Source organism: Halichoerus grypus, chromosome 9 (genome assembly GCF_964656455.1).
Source record: "Halichoerus grypus chromosome 9, mHalGry1.hap1.1, whole genome shotgun sequence".
NCBI classification, from domain to species: Eukaryota; Metazoa; Chordata; class Mammalia; order Carnivora; family Phocidae; genus Halichoerus; species Halichoerus grypus.
In genome coordinates, this window is record NC_135720.1 from 140,614,878 (window position 1) to 140,629,503 (window position 14,626).

At 43.7% G+C, this 14,626-nt stretch overlaps 1 protein-coding gene across 1 annotated transcript in view; it reads right to left on the minus strand.

The window, feature by feature from the left end:
• Positions 1-13,813, minus strand: part of DCDC2 (doublecortin domain containing 2) — a 147,540-nt gene extending 133,727 nt beyond the window's left edge. The window contains exons 1-2 of the mRNA XM_078054422.1: positions 13,506-13,813; positions 9,246-9,300 (exon numbers count right to left, since the gene is read on the minus strand). Coding sequence (XP_077910548.1) covers positions 9,246-9,300; positions 13,506-13,798 — 348 coding nt within the window. The 5' untranslated portion in view covers positions 13,799-13,813. The remainder of the gene's footprint in view (positions 1-9,245; positions 9,301-13,505) is intronic.
• Between the last annotated feature and the right edge of the window lie 813 nt (positions 13,814-14,626).

A 14,626-nucleotide genomic window follows, 5' to 3' on the forward strand; every position in this document is an offset into this window, starting at 1 on the left:
GCATTCATGAGAAACAAGTTATCCATTTGCAAAAACCATACTAAAAGAGTCTCTTTGCTATAGTAATATATATATAAATATAGTAAAACATATGATATATATATAATTTTAAATTGAGATTTCCAATCACTTTTTTAATCCAGTTTTCAAAAGCAGGGGTGGGAGATCCCATGCTCCTTAATGCAAAACTTGTAGCACTAGAAATCGAGCTATCTGTTCACTTCTAGGAAAACAGGCTGTGAAGATGACGTTTTACTAATTAACGTACACTTTACAACATGGGTAATATTAGATGATTTGTTTTATAAAAATTTCTAAAAGTCGGCAGCCCAGTTACATTAGGTCATACAATCTGAAACAGGAAAGATGGCCATGGAAGTTCATAAATCTCTGAAACTCAAGGTGAGAAAACACACACACACACACACACACACACACACACACACACACACACAGCAGCAGCACAGACTGCCATTAGAAATTTCCTAGAGAGAAATGTTCCAGGTTAAACATTAGACATTGCAAATATACCAAGTCAATTTAGTTTTCTCTCTCCCACAATCCCTTCCCACTTCGAGTTTTGTCCCCAGCTAAGGGTGGGCTGAAATCAACCTTATTTCAACAAACCAAACATCCAAACTATGTAATCATGGGATGACATCTGAGCTTGATCTGGCTGGCTGCTTACAAAGGAGTCTTTCACAATGATAAATGGAGTTCTCACCAAGGCCCACCACCTGCATACTTCCTGCTGAAATCAACCAAATGCAAATAAATAGCCCCCCTTTTTTTTCAGTTGGCTCCATGCTGAGTGGGGAGCCCAACACAGGGCCTGAACTCACAGCACTGAGATTAAGACCTGAGCCAAAATCAAGCGTCAGACTCTTAAGCGACTGAGCCCCCCCAGGCACCCCAGTAGCCCTATCTTAAAAAAGCACTGTCATCCATCCATTTTGAAGTATGCTGAAATGTGTTATTTTATATATAAAGATAAGACTAATAGCCTGCTACCTACCTGCAAGATAGAGAACTTTACAGGTGTTTTTCCAGCATGGTGATAGAGGTAAGCTAAATTATGCATACACTCTCACCCATGCCTTCACCAGCACCACACTTGAGAGGGCTGTCTGCGGCCACAGACCTAGCAGAACTAAGAGGCCCATGGGGCCCAAGCACAAGTCCCTAGCTTCATTCCCATTGCTAATGCCCCAGCAGAAAGTCCAAGGACTTATTGCTGTTCTGTGCTAGCTGGATCTTTGAAACAGTTTCTACAAGTAACCCATGTGAGAGTAAAATGGGAAAAGTAAACACACATGGACACTTTGTTCTAAATTAAAGAAAAATAAAATTTAAAATTAGGCATACACTGACAAGCTTCAATACCATAATCAGAAATCAATATATCGTCACAGATGATGATGTTATATGCTTGTTTCTCATCACTGATTCCTCTGAGTTTCACTTCTCTTATTCCTTTAACATATCACCCTCTTGGGTTTTCTTTTCCAGACTTACATCGTGTGGGAAAAAACTGAAACAGCTCTCAGGATGGTTGCTGTATCTGTTGAGGATGCTAGGCTACCTTCACTCCAGGGCCTCCTCCGTGGAGGGGTGTGACAACCCAAGCATGGGTCTTTCTGGGTTTCCCAGGAAGGCTCCCACAAAACCCTGGATCAGAGGGCATTTTGAAACTCATGTCAATCTCAACTCAGCTCTGCCATCTTGGTATGAAACTGAGACGTGCAAGTCGGAAGAATGGGTCTATCATTAGAAATAAGCAGAAAGGAGACACGACCCTTTCAGTAAGTGTTTAGCAGTCTTCACCAATTTTTTAAAAAGTTTTCTTTCAATCTGACTCAAATTCTTTAACCCTCACCCTATAGTTCAATCTTGTTTCCCCCTTTTTGGTACCCAGCTGTGATGGAGAAGAGCTAGTCACCATATTCTTTGTAAGTACTGAAGCCAATTATTAATTAGGTCTAAATAAATCATTTTCTCCCCTTGAAGTAACAATCTCTGGTATTATGTTTCAATCTTTTTATTCTTTTTGGTGTATCTTATCTCTTCAAATTCTTTTTTTTTTTTATCTCTTCAAATTCTTTTCAGAGTCCTCCTACAAAAATTACCTTGTTGTACCTTCTGATCTGCACATGGTTAAGTGTCTTTTTATTTCTGTACGGAATCCAGCCCATTGCCTGACATTCAACAGGCTCTTGATAAATATCCTCGAGAAAATATGAAATCATTCATGAGCAGTATTCAATAAATGGCTGAGCATAATTTATTTGTCTTCCTTGGCTATACTTGGCTATTCGTTCAGTCACGCTTTCCCGATTATTCCTACCATATGGAAATCATCAAACTTTCATCACAAATAGTCCCTTTGACCCTACCAGAAAACTCAATAAGCTCCTTCTAACAATTATCCTAAAATGTGAACCTAAGTATTGATTTTCTAGTAAGTGCACAACTAGAAGTTTGGTATACCTTGGCAGAACTTCAAATCATAGTACACATTCCTAAAATTTCATCTTGTATGTGTCTGAATCCCATGCAGTATAAGAACAAGAAGTTTTTCTCTGTTCAGTAGGTTTTGTTGTTTAGTGGGGACTTAAATGTCTTATTACGAATAGTTTGACACTTCAATTAAGTGGTATTTTTAAACACATACATTTAGTTAGCAATTTATTTTATTAGATACTTTTTCTTTTCTCTTCTTAAAAGGCTGGTAATTATTTTCCAAATGTTTATTTTAGGTCTGTCTTTGCTCAGAACAGCTTATTACTATAAATTTAAAAATTATACATGTTCTAATTACATGTCTTTCACTTTCACACTCAATCTCCTAAAATCATGTCTAAGTTCCAAATAGAGAATACAAAATATTTGGAACAAATGTCATGATTCATGCTAATGGACAAACTAAAATCACCAACCTTTTAGCTTCTGATCAGAGCTGATTAGGGTTATTAATGGATAGTTTTCATTAGACCAATATTTTCCTGATTGACATAAATACTTTCTCACTCTTGTTCAAACACACACACGTACACAGCTCAATACTGAGAAAAAATTAAAACAAGAAAGTGTCAGGGGGAAATGAAGTATAGCCAGTTGTTTTTTGATAGAAAACTGTCTTCATAGAGCCTTGGCAAGGTCATACTCACCTTGGAATCACCATGACCACTGATGGGAACTAGCTATCCTTGAAAAAACACCTCTTACTTAGCAGTTATATTAGAGAGGTGGGGGAAGGTAAGAAATAAAAGATGGGGGGGCTTCAATTATTGTTGGAAGAACTCACAGATGTGGGTTTTCTCTTCTTTGATTCTTCAATAAATTAGTAAGCCTGTCTAACATAACCTGGAAATCTTTCCCTAAGTTAAAGAAAGAAATATTTGGGACTTTAACTATACAGTAGCTCCCCCTTTGAACCCAGAATTCCCAGGCTAAAGATTAGTGAGTTAAACCACAGAGCCCCATGCCTTCCCCACAGCAAGGTTAATAATTACACCCCATTTAATGTCTAGAATCCCATTTCCAAACAAAAGCCTTTAAGTAGCAAATCTCATAGTATGTTTCATTAGCGAGTATACCTAATGATTAAGCTGAAATATGAAATTTTTAAAATTATATTCAAAACCTCAAAGATATGCCCCAGAGTAACCTACTTAAAGTAGGGGCAACCCCCATTACCATAAACTTTTCCATTTTGATATTCCAGAAATCTCTCTTCTGATCTCTCCCCCTCTCCCAGGTGCTCCTACAAGTGTTCCTCCCCACTAAGAAGAAACAAAGTTTACCCAAATTCTCCATTAGTGAAAATCTAAGATGAAGGACATGGATTCAAGAGAATTCAACCTGATGGCTTATCCAACAAGGAGGCTCCCACTTCCTCAAAAAGGCATTCACTGGGTTCTAGTTCAGATTTTAATTTGCAGATCTCTTTAAGGCCCCACTTCTCAAAACTACAGAGAGCACACCTCTTCATGGACAGATCACTTAGACTAAGGAGAGCCTGATCTTCTGCCAGTCATCAGGTGCACGTGTCTGATACCTCCACTAGCACGTGAGAAAGAGCAGATAAAAGAAGGAGAAAACCAAACAGATCCTTGATTTTTTTCAGAAATATAAATGTGAGGAACGGGCAAAAATTATCTTTTCTGCTGACTCTGAGAACACAGACTAGCAAGATTCAAGAAAAGAAAGCTCCAGGTTGTTCTGTATTAGACATCGATGGAAACTGCATGGGAGGTAGAGCAGAGGAGAACCAGACAGAGGGAGAAGAAGACAGAGGAGGCCAAGAAGGAAGTCCAAAGGCCCGAGCCTGAACTGGCCTAAGAGACCAAGGTAAGTTTAATAACGGGGAAGTCTGACATTCAGTTCAAAAACCATTTAGCCCTCAAAATGAGGGCCTTGAACCAGACCGATGTACAAGTTCTTCAACAAAGATCATTGCCGATGGAGTTAAAATCAATCCTAGCAAGCAAGAGAGGCTAAAGGGTAGTCAAGTCCATGAGGACAGGAGCCATGTTGCTTGGCTCCCAGGGGACAATCAAAGTCTAGCTCATAGCAGTCACACAATCAATCCTTGTGAAGTGAATAACATTCATTTCATACAACTCTCCAAATTACACTGGAGAGACAATAAATGTATCACACAAAGGTTTAACTAAATTTTAGCCCTGCAACAAAATCTAAATAGATGGTGGCCATGCAGACCTTTAAATTATTTGCAACATCCCGCTCGTATGGGAAACTCGAAACAACCAGGCATGCACGAGGCAAAGAGATGTCTCTCTTAACTGTTGGTAAGGAATATTTGAAAGTATAGGGAATTCAAACTATTATCAGCCTATTAACGCTAGGTACTCTGCAGAATTAGCAGACCTCCCAGAGACTTAACAATTTAAACAGGCAGGTCCGATGCATGCATTCAAGCCCGATCAGCTAAAGACTAACCAGAAATGGGAACAAACTCATAGTCTCATGAAATCATATTTACCTACGTGGTGCAGCCGGGGACAGCACTTGGAGAAAGCACAGGACAAGGCTGAGAAAGAGGGAGGAAGGAATCATCTTTTGTAAGGTTTGGCTTTTCCTCGAAGGATTCTGAAGCCGTGTCTAAGGGAAGCAGATTCAGTTCTGGATTGACTGCAGTTTGGAGGTGAGATCAGGAGAAGCAGAGATTAACTAGGAGTTTTTATGAGGTGAGGACAGTTGAATAATTAAAGATCTCCCAGGAAAATATGGGCAGTGCAAAGCAGGCCTGGACTGTCAGCAGTGAAAAAGCGGGAACCACTTAGAGAGGGGTCCCACGACCGTGGGAGAAGCGATGTCGTCAGGTAACTTTGTAGCTGGCTTGCTGCGGGTCCATCCTCCAAGCCTGACTGAAGGCAAGGCTGTCTCTGTCTCTCTTCTATCCCAGCTGACTTCCACTCCCTCGGCAAGAGACAGGCTTTGACTCTTACACAGATGTGAGTATTAAATAATCCCCCTTAATCAAGTTGTAGAAAGGGACATTCTCAAAACCTTCATCTAGGAGAAACAGGCGAAAAATGAACAATCCTGACCCATAACCCGAATCCCATCTGCAGTTCCTCAGTCCTCCGAGCAAAGCTCTAGCCCAGCACCTGTGCCCTGGGTAACAATGGTGGGTTTGCTTCCTTGTCTCCTCCCCTGGACTCTACACCCCTCAAGAGGAAGAGCGGTCAAGTCTTCATTCCTTCCTGGCGCCCCCCACGGCCCCCAGCCCAGCACACGTGCTCCGGAGCCAAGCCATCTGCTAGTCCCCTTCTACATGAATTGCACCAAGGTCTCTCACATGGTGAACCAGACTGTGCACTCCAGATGACTATTAATACCATCCTACTCTGAAGGACGTGCTACACAGGGCAGGATGACCGGCGAGATCGACAACTCTATGTCAAAGAAGGGAGCTTCCATTTGAAGGGTTCACAAACAACTTTGTTGCAACATGATGGAGTCAAGAGCACATCAACAGCCCCACACAAACTGGACTGAATCCCTACCAAATCGAATCATTTATCGTCTGGTACTAGAGATGGGCATATAATCGTCTTTTAGCAAGACTATAAATTCCTGGGGGTGAGAGGTTATGTGTGTCTTGCTGAGCTTTGCCCCCAGCACTCTGCCTACTGTGGCTTCCAATCCCTTGAAGGCAAAGCGGATGAGGTGGAGAAACAAGAAGCTCATTCGGTTAAAGCGAAAGGGAAAGAGCACAGTGGGGCCAGTAAGGAAGAGGAAAAGTATCCCGTGTGCAGATTAGAGGTTTCTAGCACTGGAGGACAGAGGACTCCCACAGCCGGCTTAGGTGGCCGAGGAAAGAGAAAAGCTGGTTGAGTTGATTTGGAACGTGGAAGCATCACAAGAGATCCGCACCTGGGCTGAGAGGTGGGGAGAAGGAAGCAAAGAGAGGACCAGGAAGACATAAATAAGAGATGAGCTGCCAAGGTCAGGAGATGAGCAACCCATCTTTATTAAGACCACCAATGATGGAGGGAGTGTGGGAAGAAAGATGAGGAGACGGCTATAGAAAATGCATGAGGACTGGGGGCATGAGTACAAGCCTGATCTAGAAGCTTCCTTTATCGGATATCAGTAAAAACAAGACCTGCATATAGGGAGACAAGGGAATTCTGCTCTGAGCCCACCGTGCTACCCCATCTTGGAGCAGGTGCAAACCCCCACAGAGATGCCTTCTCAGTTTCTAATTCTTATCTCCTTTTTCTTCTCCCCCTTTCCTCCTGCCATCCGAAGTGTTGGCCAAATAACTAACCCACGCAGTTCTTTGGGGTTAGTGGAAGAGGTCCATTAGAGTTCTGCCTTTCTCTGTCCTGGTGATATGGCCACGGAGAGGAAGAGGCACAGGCCTGGCTGTCCTTTCAGTGTCTCTTCGAAGATGAGCCTCATGGAACAGAAAAGCAATGGCAGAAACCACAAAAGGACTTCAAATGTCAGGGTGACACGCACACTCTCATTACTGTGACCTGTGATCAGCAAGTGGATACCATTGTGTCTAAATTATTAACTAGCTAGAGAGCACCCAGATCATACTGTGGACTCGGGTGAGGGTGCTCTGGAGAAGCGAAGGAGTGCGGCTAACTCCCGGTACCCACTGGCTGGGCTTCCTGCCACGTGTGCGAATGAGCCGCAGGGGCTAGGACACAAAGCTGCACATCCCACAGAATGCCTCTGAACTATAAAGGGTCTTTCTAGAGTAACGTGTGCTGGGGATTCTTAGAATTAATATGTTTAAGCAATGAGGATAACTGAATCATGTACGCTGGTCTGATGGCCTTAGTACGTAGCCCAACACGGACAATTCGAACAGTATGACATTATCTCAGTTTTGAGGGAAATGCCTCCAATTTTGATAAGTAACATTACTCACCCTTTATACTGGAACATCTCTGAATAAGCATGGTGTGTGCTCATACTGCGCTGAAATATCCCCCCCTTGAACCTACTCTCCACCCTCCGATTCTATGTATCCATGTTCTAGACCCACTTCAAGAATTCTCTGAATCTCTCCCTGTGGCTGGGAGTAAGATATGTTATCTTCCTCCAAAGAATAGTGGTCATCAATCGCCTCTGACAAGGGGTGCCATCTTTTCTTGGGAGACATGAATACTGAATGAAATCACTGCCTTAGATCAAGAAAATGGCATCTATGGGGCGCCTGGGTGGCTCAGTCGTTGAGCGTCTGCCTTCGGCTCAGGTCATGGTCCCAGGATCCTGGGATCAAGCCCCACATCGGGCTCCCTGCTCAGCGGGAAGCCTGCTTCTCCCTCCCCCACTCCCCCTGCTTGTGTTCCCTCTCTCGCTGTGTCTCTCTCTGTCAAAGAAATAAATAAAATCTTAAGAAAAAAAAAGAAAAGAAAACAGCCTCTGCAGTTTTTGTGAAAGGCCGGTGTCTATCAAGTCTGTTCTCAAATTTTGAACAGATAGTCCTCTAACTTTAAACTTGTTGAATTCTAAAAGTTTAATTGTACATCGGTTGTGGAAAAGAGAGAGGTGTTTCCCCACAGTAAGAATTACACACATAATAGGTTCTCAGCACAGCTCACAAAAGCTAGTTCTCTACCTCAAACAACAGGAGTAATACTGTAGAACCGAGAGTTAAAGTGATATCTTTATGAGAAAATGCATTCACACTTCCCTTTGGGGATGCAGGGAACCCCAAAACTCTCCCTTTCTGGCAATGAAAGTAGGGACTCCTCTTGCTCAAAGCAGGTGTTGGGTGTGGTCTTGGTATGGACTTTAGGGAGGAGGGTCTCTGTGCTGAAGATCAAGACCAAGAATGCAGGGAATGAAATCATCCTTGGCTAGACTGGGAGGGAGGGTTGGGGAGGACAGAAGGGGGACAGAGGGCTTCAGGGAGGAGCGGGGCTTGGGTAGTCAAAGAGCACAGACACACTGCTTCTCACCACCTCTCTCATCTCCTCTGCATGCCCAAATTTCTTCTACTTCTTTCTCTTTAAGTCCTCTGGAAAGCTTTGTGGGGAAGGGTGGAGAAGAACTGAAAGGTGACAGCAGGGCCTATGCAGTTAGAAGAAAGGAGAAGAGGAGGGGTTCACCAGTGAGAAATAAAGTGCAAGAGATGCAGCCTCCTAGCTGGAGGGAAGGGGTGGGTTTCTCACATGTAAGATGTGCATCCATCAGTCAGAACCTTGTCTGTGGGGCTGGTGCACAGACCCGCAGGTTAAGAGACACCAAGAGCTACTGATCCTCAGCAGAAGAACACTCAGCACATAATTAGAGTCCTTGTGAATGCTTCCCCCTATGAAGGATAAGCTTTTTAAGGAAGTGTATTTGAAAAATTTATTGCACACCTGTTGCACATTGCCAATGTCTTCATCAGAGACGTAGAATCCAGAGCACCAGCACAAATATATGCTCATTTTTAAAGAATTCACACACCTCAAATTCTATCACAGAAATTTGGCCTTGGTCACCAATTTCAAGCAAGGTAGGCTGCTTTGAACAGTTGCATATCCTTCAAGCAAAATTCCATCCAGAACCAATGCACTGATGTACTTTTTACTACTTGCTACCAATTCTAACTAGTGGTCATTGTTCAGCTATAACATAAGCAAAACCTGGAACATGTATGTCTTTGTCCATAAATGGTTAGAATGCTGTCCAAATTCTAAGACATGCTATTAGAAATACAAAAATGGCATTGTTATTTATTTGAACCTTCAAAATACTGTTTGCATTACCTCCGTATTAACAACTTCCATAGGTCTCTTCTTCATTTCTCCTATGTCCAAGTAACTGGGGGAGGAAAACAAAACAGTAAGGGTTTCTTTTATTGCTTTTGTGTCAGTTATGTAAATTTCTTACTAAAAATTATAAAAAAGTAAAGCAAGCCATAGGAAATACTTAAGCCTAAAGCAAAAATCAATAGCTAACAATTGAAAGCAATTAGGGTAGTAGGAACTGTTCTGAGCATCACCAACCAGAGCTGATACATGTCCTCTTCACCCAACGTCGATGAAACTGAAGTCTTAGAAACACATATTTCTTCGAGGGAACATTTCCCCCTACAATGGTTGGCCCCTGACTATCTATGCGGTATTTCTAATTCTTAAGCCGATTTTGATGGAAAGAGTGGTTTGTGTGTACAGGTCCTTAACAGCTCCATTAATCACAGCCTTTAGGTCAAAACAAAGGAAGTACTGGGGCGCCTGGCTGGCTCAGTCAGGTTAAGCATCCGAGGACTCGTGGTTCTGTCTCAGGTCATGATCTCATGGTCGTGGGATCGAGCCCCATGGGGCTCTGGGCTCAGCTTGGAGTCTGCTTCAGATTTTCTCTCTCCCTCTCCTTCCTGCTCACTCTCTCTCTCAAATAAATAAATAAAATCTAAAAACAAACAAACAAAGGAAGTACCGATAGCACCCATTAGACCATCTGTGAAAGAGCAGGAAATCCTCCTCCCTATGAAAACACTTTCATGATACGGAAATGCTCAGCCACGGGGGATGGTTTAGGCATTGGTTCTGCTAAAATGCACATGGGTGGACTAGTTAACCTCTGGAGACCCCTATTACTAAATTACTACTTGTTATAGATATTAACTAGTGATCCTTCTTTAGCTATAGCATGAGTACAACCTGTAAACTATACTTTAGTCAACCTCAAGCCCTAAGTCCATCACTGTGATCCGGTTCCACTGTCCTTCACACATAGCAGGTGGTAATAAATGTTTTACTATAAAAAAATAAGTATAAATCTAGCATTTAATTTACAACCATAGATACAAAGATACCTCAACAACCCTCAGTGCTGCGTTGCCAAAAAAAAGAGTTTATATTAGAATTAATTTTATCTATGTTTTGTTATTGTTGTTTGCATTTTTGGATAGAATGCTTTAGTTAATCAATACCATTGGAAATTATATTTTTCTTACATGAATGGTGTTTACATAAGGCAAAACTCCCTCTGTTTAGCAATAAAAAGGCTCTTTTGCAAATCTGCAGGGACTGATTTCTGACATAAGAGCAAAACAGCTTAACTGCCATGTGCAGAAAAGTGATCTCAGATCCACAAGATTAAAGAAATAGAGTCAACTTCCAAAAACACATAGGAAAACTTGAGGGAAAATAACTATCTCTAGATTTATAATAAAGGTTTAAAAAAAAGTTTAAAATAAAATAAAGGTTGGGCGCCTGGGTGGCTCAGTCGGTTAAGCGACTGCCTTCGGCTCAGGTCATGATCCCAGGGTCCTGGGATCAAGTCCCACATCAGGCTCCCTGCTTCTCCCTCTCCCACTCCCCCTGCTTGTGTTCCCTCTCTCGCTGTGTCTCTCTCTGTCAAATAAATAAATAAAATCTTTAAAAAAATAAAATAAAATAAAGGTTTAATAGCTACCTCAAGTTTAATTATGGTTTCAAAAATATTAGGAAAGATCTGAGTAAAAGAAATTCAAGAAGGAAGTTGATCATTTTCATTTGAATAATTTTTTTCTACCATTGCTAAGTTCCCCAACATCCTTTAGAGCCTAAATGACATAAATTACCCTCAATATCTTCTGGGCTTTCTTTTGTTCTGTCAATTGCCCCATTTGTTATGTAAACTTGCAACTGCTAAGCTTCAAATATATTCAGCATTTAAATCTTCTGGGCCTATCATTATAACCATAGATACTACTACTTTAACAGAAATAAATACACTAATCATCTGTCAGCATGGAAAACTAACCATGGAAACTGTTATAACAAACTCGGGGTTTTTTTGTATGTGAATTAAAAGCAAAAATAACCATGCAAATCTCTTATATCTATATAAAGAATGACTTGAAGTGCACTTTCTCTTTGGTTTGGAACTGGACCTGTTTTTATCTTTTGAGTTGGTGGTGCCAAATAAACAAAAGAGAACATGAGTTACAAAAGTGAGTCTGCAACTTTGAGCTGTTAATAGATTCCGAAACAGAGTTCCATTCCCATGAAACTGCTTTTTATGGGAATTATTTAATTTAAAAAAATCAACAAAATACATGATGAAACATGTATTGTACATGGACATAGTGATGCTTTGTATTTATATGACATTTTGATGTTTACAGAGCACGTTCACATCCACAGCACTCACGTTTCTAACAACCCAGTGAGGCAGGCATGAATACACTCCTTGTCCTTATCAGGAAGCTGACTCGCTGAGTCAAGTGGCTTGCCCAAAGATACACAGCTAATAAACAGCTCAGCATCATGTCTCTTGACTTTTAGTTCTAAGTATCTTTGAAGCACATCACTTCATTTAGTTCTGGTCTACAAAGTTAGACAAAGTGTGCTAAAGGAGGTTTCCAAGAAGGGAAAACTAATCCAAATGTATCTGTCACCTCGCATTAAAAAGAATGTCTAGCAGAACAAAAAAGCAGAACACTCAGAACTCAGTTTAAGCAGATCCAGGAAAGGAAAAAGGATATGAGACAACATTAGTGATATTTGGGAAAATATTTCTGTATAGTGAAAATTAGAATTCACAAGTCTAGACTTTACAGGAAAGATAATTTTTTGCTATCCCGAGGCCCAAGCCGAATTTCAATTAAAATATTATATTAACAACTATGAAACATAAAGTAATTCCACTCCTAGGTATATAACCAAGAAAAATGAATACTTGTACACGATTGTTTCTAGCAATATTATTTCATAATAGCCCAAAGTGAAACAATCCAAATGTCTATCAGTGGATGAACAAAATGTGGCATATCCATAACCATGGAATATTCTTCAACAATACAAAGAATGAAGTGCTGATTCACACTACAACATGGATGAGCCTGGGAAACTTTATGCCAAGTGAAAAAGGCCAGAAACACAAAAGGTCACATGTTGTATGATTCCATTGATATGACATATCCAGAACAGACAAATCCATAGAGACAGAGAGTAAGTAGATTAGCAGTTGCCAGAGGATAGGGAGAAGGGGGAACTGGGAGGAACGGGGTTTCATTTTGGAGTGCTAGAAATGTGCTAACATTAGTTCGTAGCGATGGTTGCACAACTCCACGAACCTATTAAAAACGACTGAAATAGGTAAAGTTTATGTTATGTGAAATATAGCTCAGTAAAGCTGTCAATAAAATCCTATGGCATATTAAATTCTACCTGTCCTCCAATACCCACCCCCACCAGAAAAAATGTCCCTCAACTGCAAACTTCCACATAATTTTATTTTTCTAATTGCAATTGTTCCTTTGTACCTTACATTAAAATTATCGGTGTGCATGTAGTCTCTGTCCTGTTAGATCTCAAACTCTTAAAGACAAGGAGTCACAACTTGTTCATCTTTGTTCGCTTGGCAGATCCAAGCACAGCGTGCTAACTCACTGCCCACCTACTATGAGTGAGCTCCCTGCCAGGAACTGGGAGTAAGCACCCATCCTGACCCCCTGGGCTTGAAGGTCTAGCCATCAAGTACCTACAGACAGACATATAGGCAAATACCGTACGCCGATAAGCTTTTCCAAGCATTATGCTAATACATAAACATGCAGGCGGTGGGAGGAGGGTCACAACAGGGGGGCGTGGTCAGTTCTACTGGGAATAAAAGTTTGGAAGAATTGAAGCAGGTAGAGGGGTCGAGTGCAGAAAGCAATTTTCTCCTCTGGTGACTACATAGTATCCAGTACTTCTAAATAATTTTTAAGAAATCGTATTTAAACTCAAAAAAGCAGGTGCCAAGGAAAAAGAGGAAAGGAAAAACAGGACAGAAAACGCTAACGTACCAGTTTGGTCACTGAATGCTTTTCTAAGATTCCTTTTCCTCCTGCTACCCAAGTGAAATTCCTTCCCCGGGCACACTTTCAACCCCCCGCCCCAGCTGCAGCGGGAGCCCCGCGAGAGGCGTCCACCCGCGCAGTCCCAGCCCCCGGGACACGCCGCGGGTGGGCGAGGCGGGGCTCACTCCTTTGCTCGAGCGAACCGCACACTTTAATGCAACCTGAAATGGCGGGCGGAGGGGACAGACGGACTCACTTGAGCTTCTTGAAGGCTTCCTGGCCCCCGGCCACGTAGTTGCCCCCGCTCTGGATCTGCTCTAGCTTCCGGATGCGGTGCCCGGTCCGCGGGGTGTAGATGTTCCTGACGGCCCCGAAGGGCGCCTGGACGCCGCCCGTCACCTCCTTCAGAAAGACGTCGAAGCTGGACACCTTCTTCTCGTGGATGACGACGCGGCGCCCCGCGAAGAAGGGGTCCCCGTTGCGGTACACCAGCACGCTCTTCACGACCGGCTGGGACAGGTGGCTGGACCGGGCGCCCGTGCCGCTCATCTTCCCCGCGGGACGCCGCCCTGCCGGCTTCTCAGGGGAGGTGCCTCCGCTGCCCCGGGCCTCGCCGCACGCACCCCGCGGGGTCGCCTCCTGAAACCAACGCGAAACACACAAGCCCGCGGTAAAAAGCCGAGCGACGGCCGTGCGCCCGCGTGCACCCCGCGGAGACCCTGCGGCTGCGGCTCTCCCGGGCCACCGCCAAGGTATTTCACCGTAGTCCGCACAGCCAATCAGCGCTCGCCGTGCGCGCAGCGCACCTGCTCCGCACGCTGCGGGCAGAGCCCCGGGAGAGCCGCCTCCGGACAGGACAAGCCGAGGGGCGCCGGAGGGAGCGGGGGCACGCGCGCTCACACGCACACACGAATTAGACAGATGCTCCAACTCCATTTCTCACTTCGTACTCGTGTTACCCTTCAAACCGCTTGTCTTTTCTCGCCTTGCCCCCTCGCCCCTTCATCTCCTGCTTGCTCCCCAAATGAAAGCAATTAGGATTCTGGCTGGAATTGCCCCGATTTTTATTTGCTGAAAAATAATAGCCTAACGTGCGTTGAGAGAGAAAAGGGGGGGGGGCATGGGGGAGGTTCGAGCTTCTGGGACCCCGCGCTCCCTCCGGCGACCATCCGCGCCACCGCCGGCCAAGGTCCCGTGGGCACCGTTTGAACACCGTGGCGCGCAACCGAGTCCCAGGGCGGGAGGCAGCGGGTGGGGTCCCCGGGGACGCGCCCGCCGCGGGGGTACCTGGCGACACTCGAGGGCCGGCTGGGGGAGGGGCGGCTCGGGCGAGGGCCCGGCGGGGCTGGGCGGGGGCGCGGCGGCCCGGCTGGCACC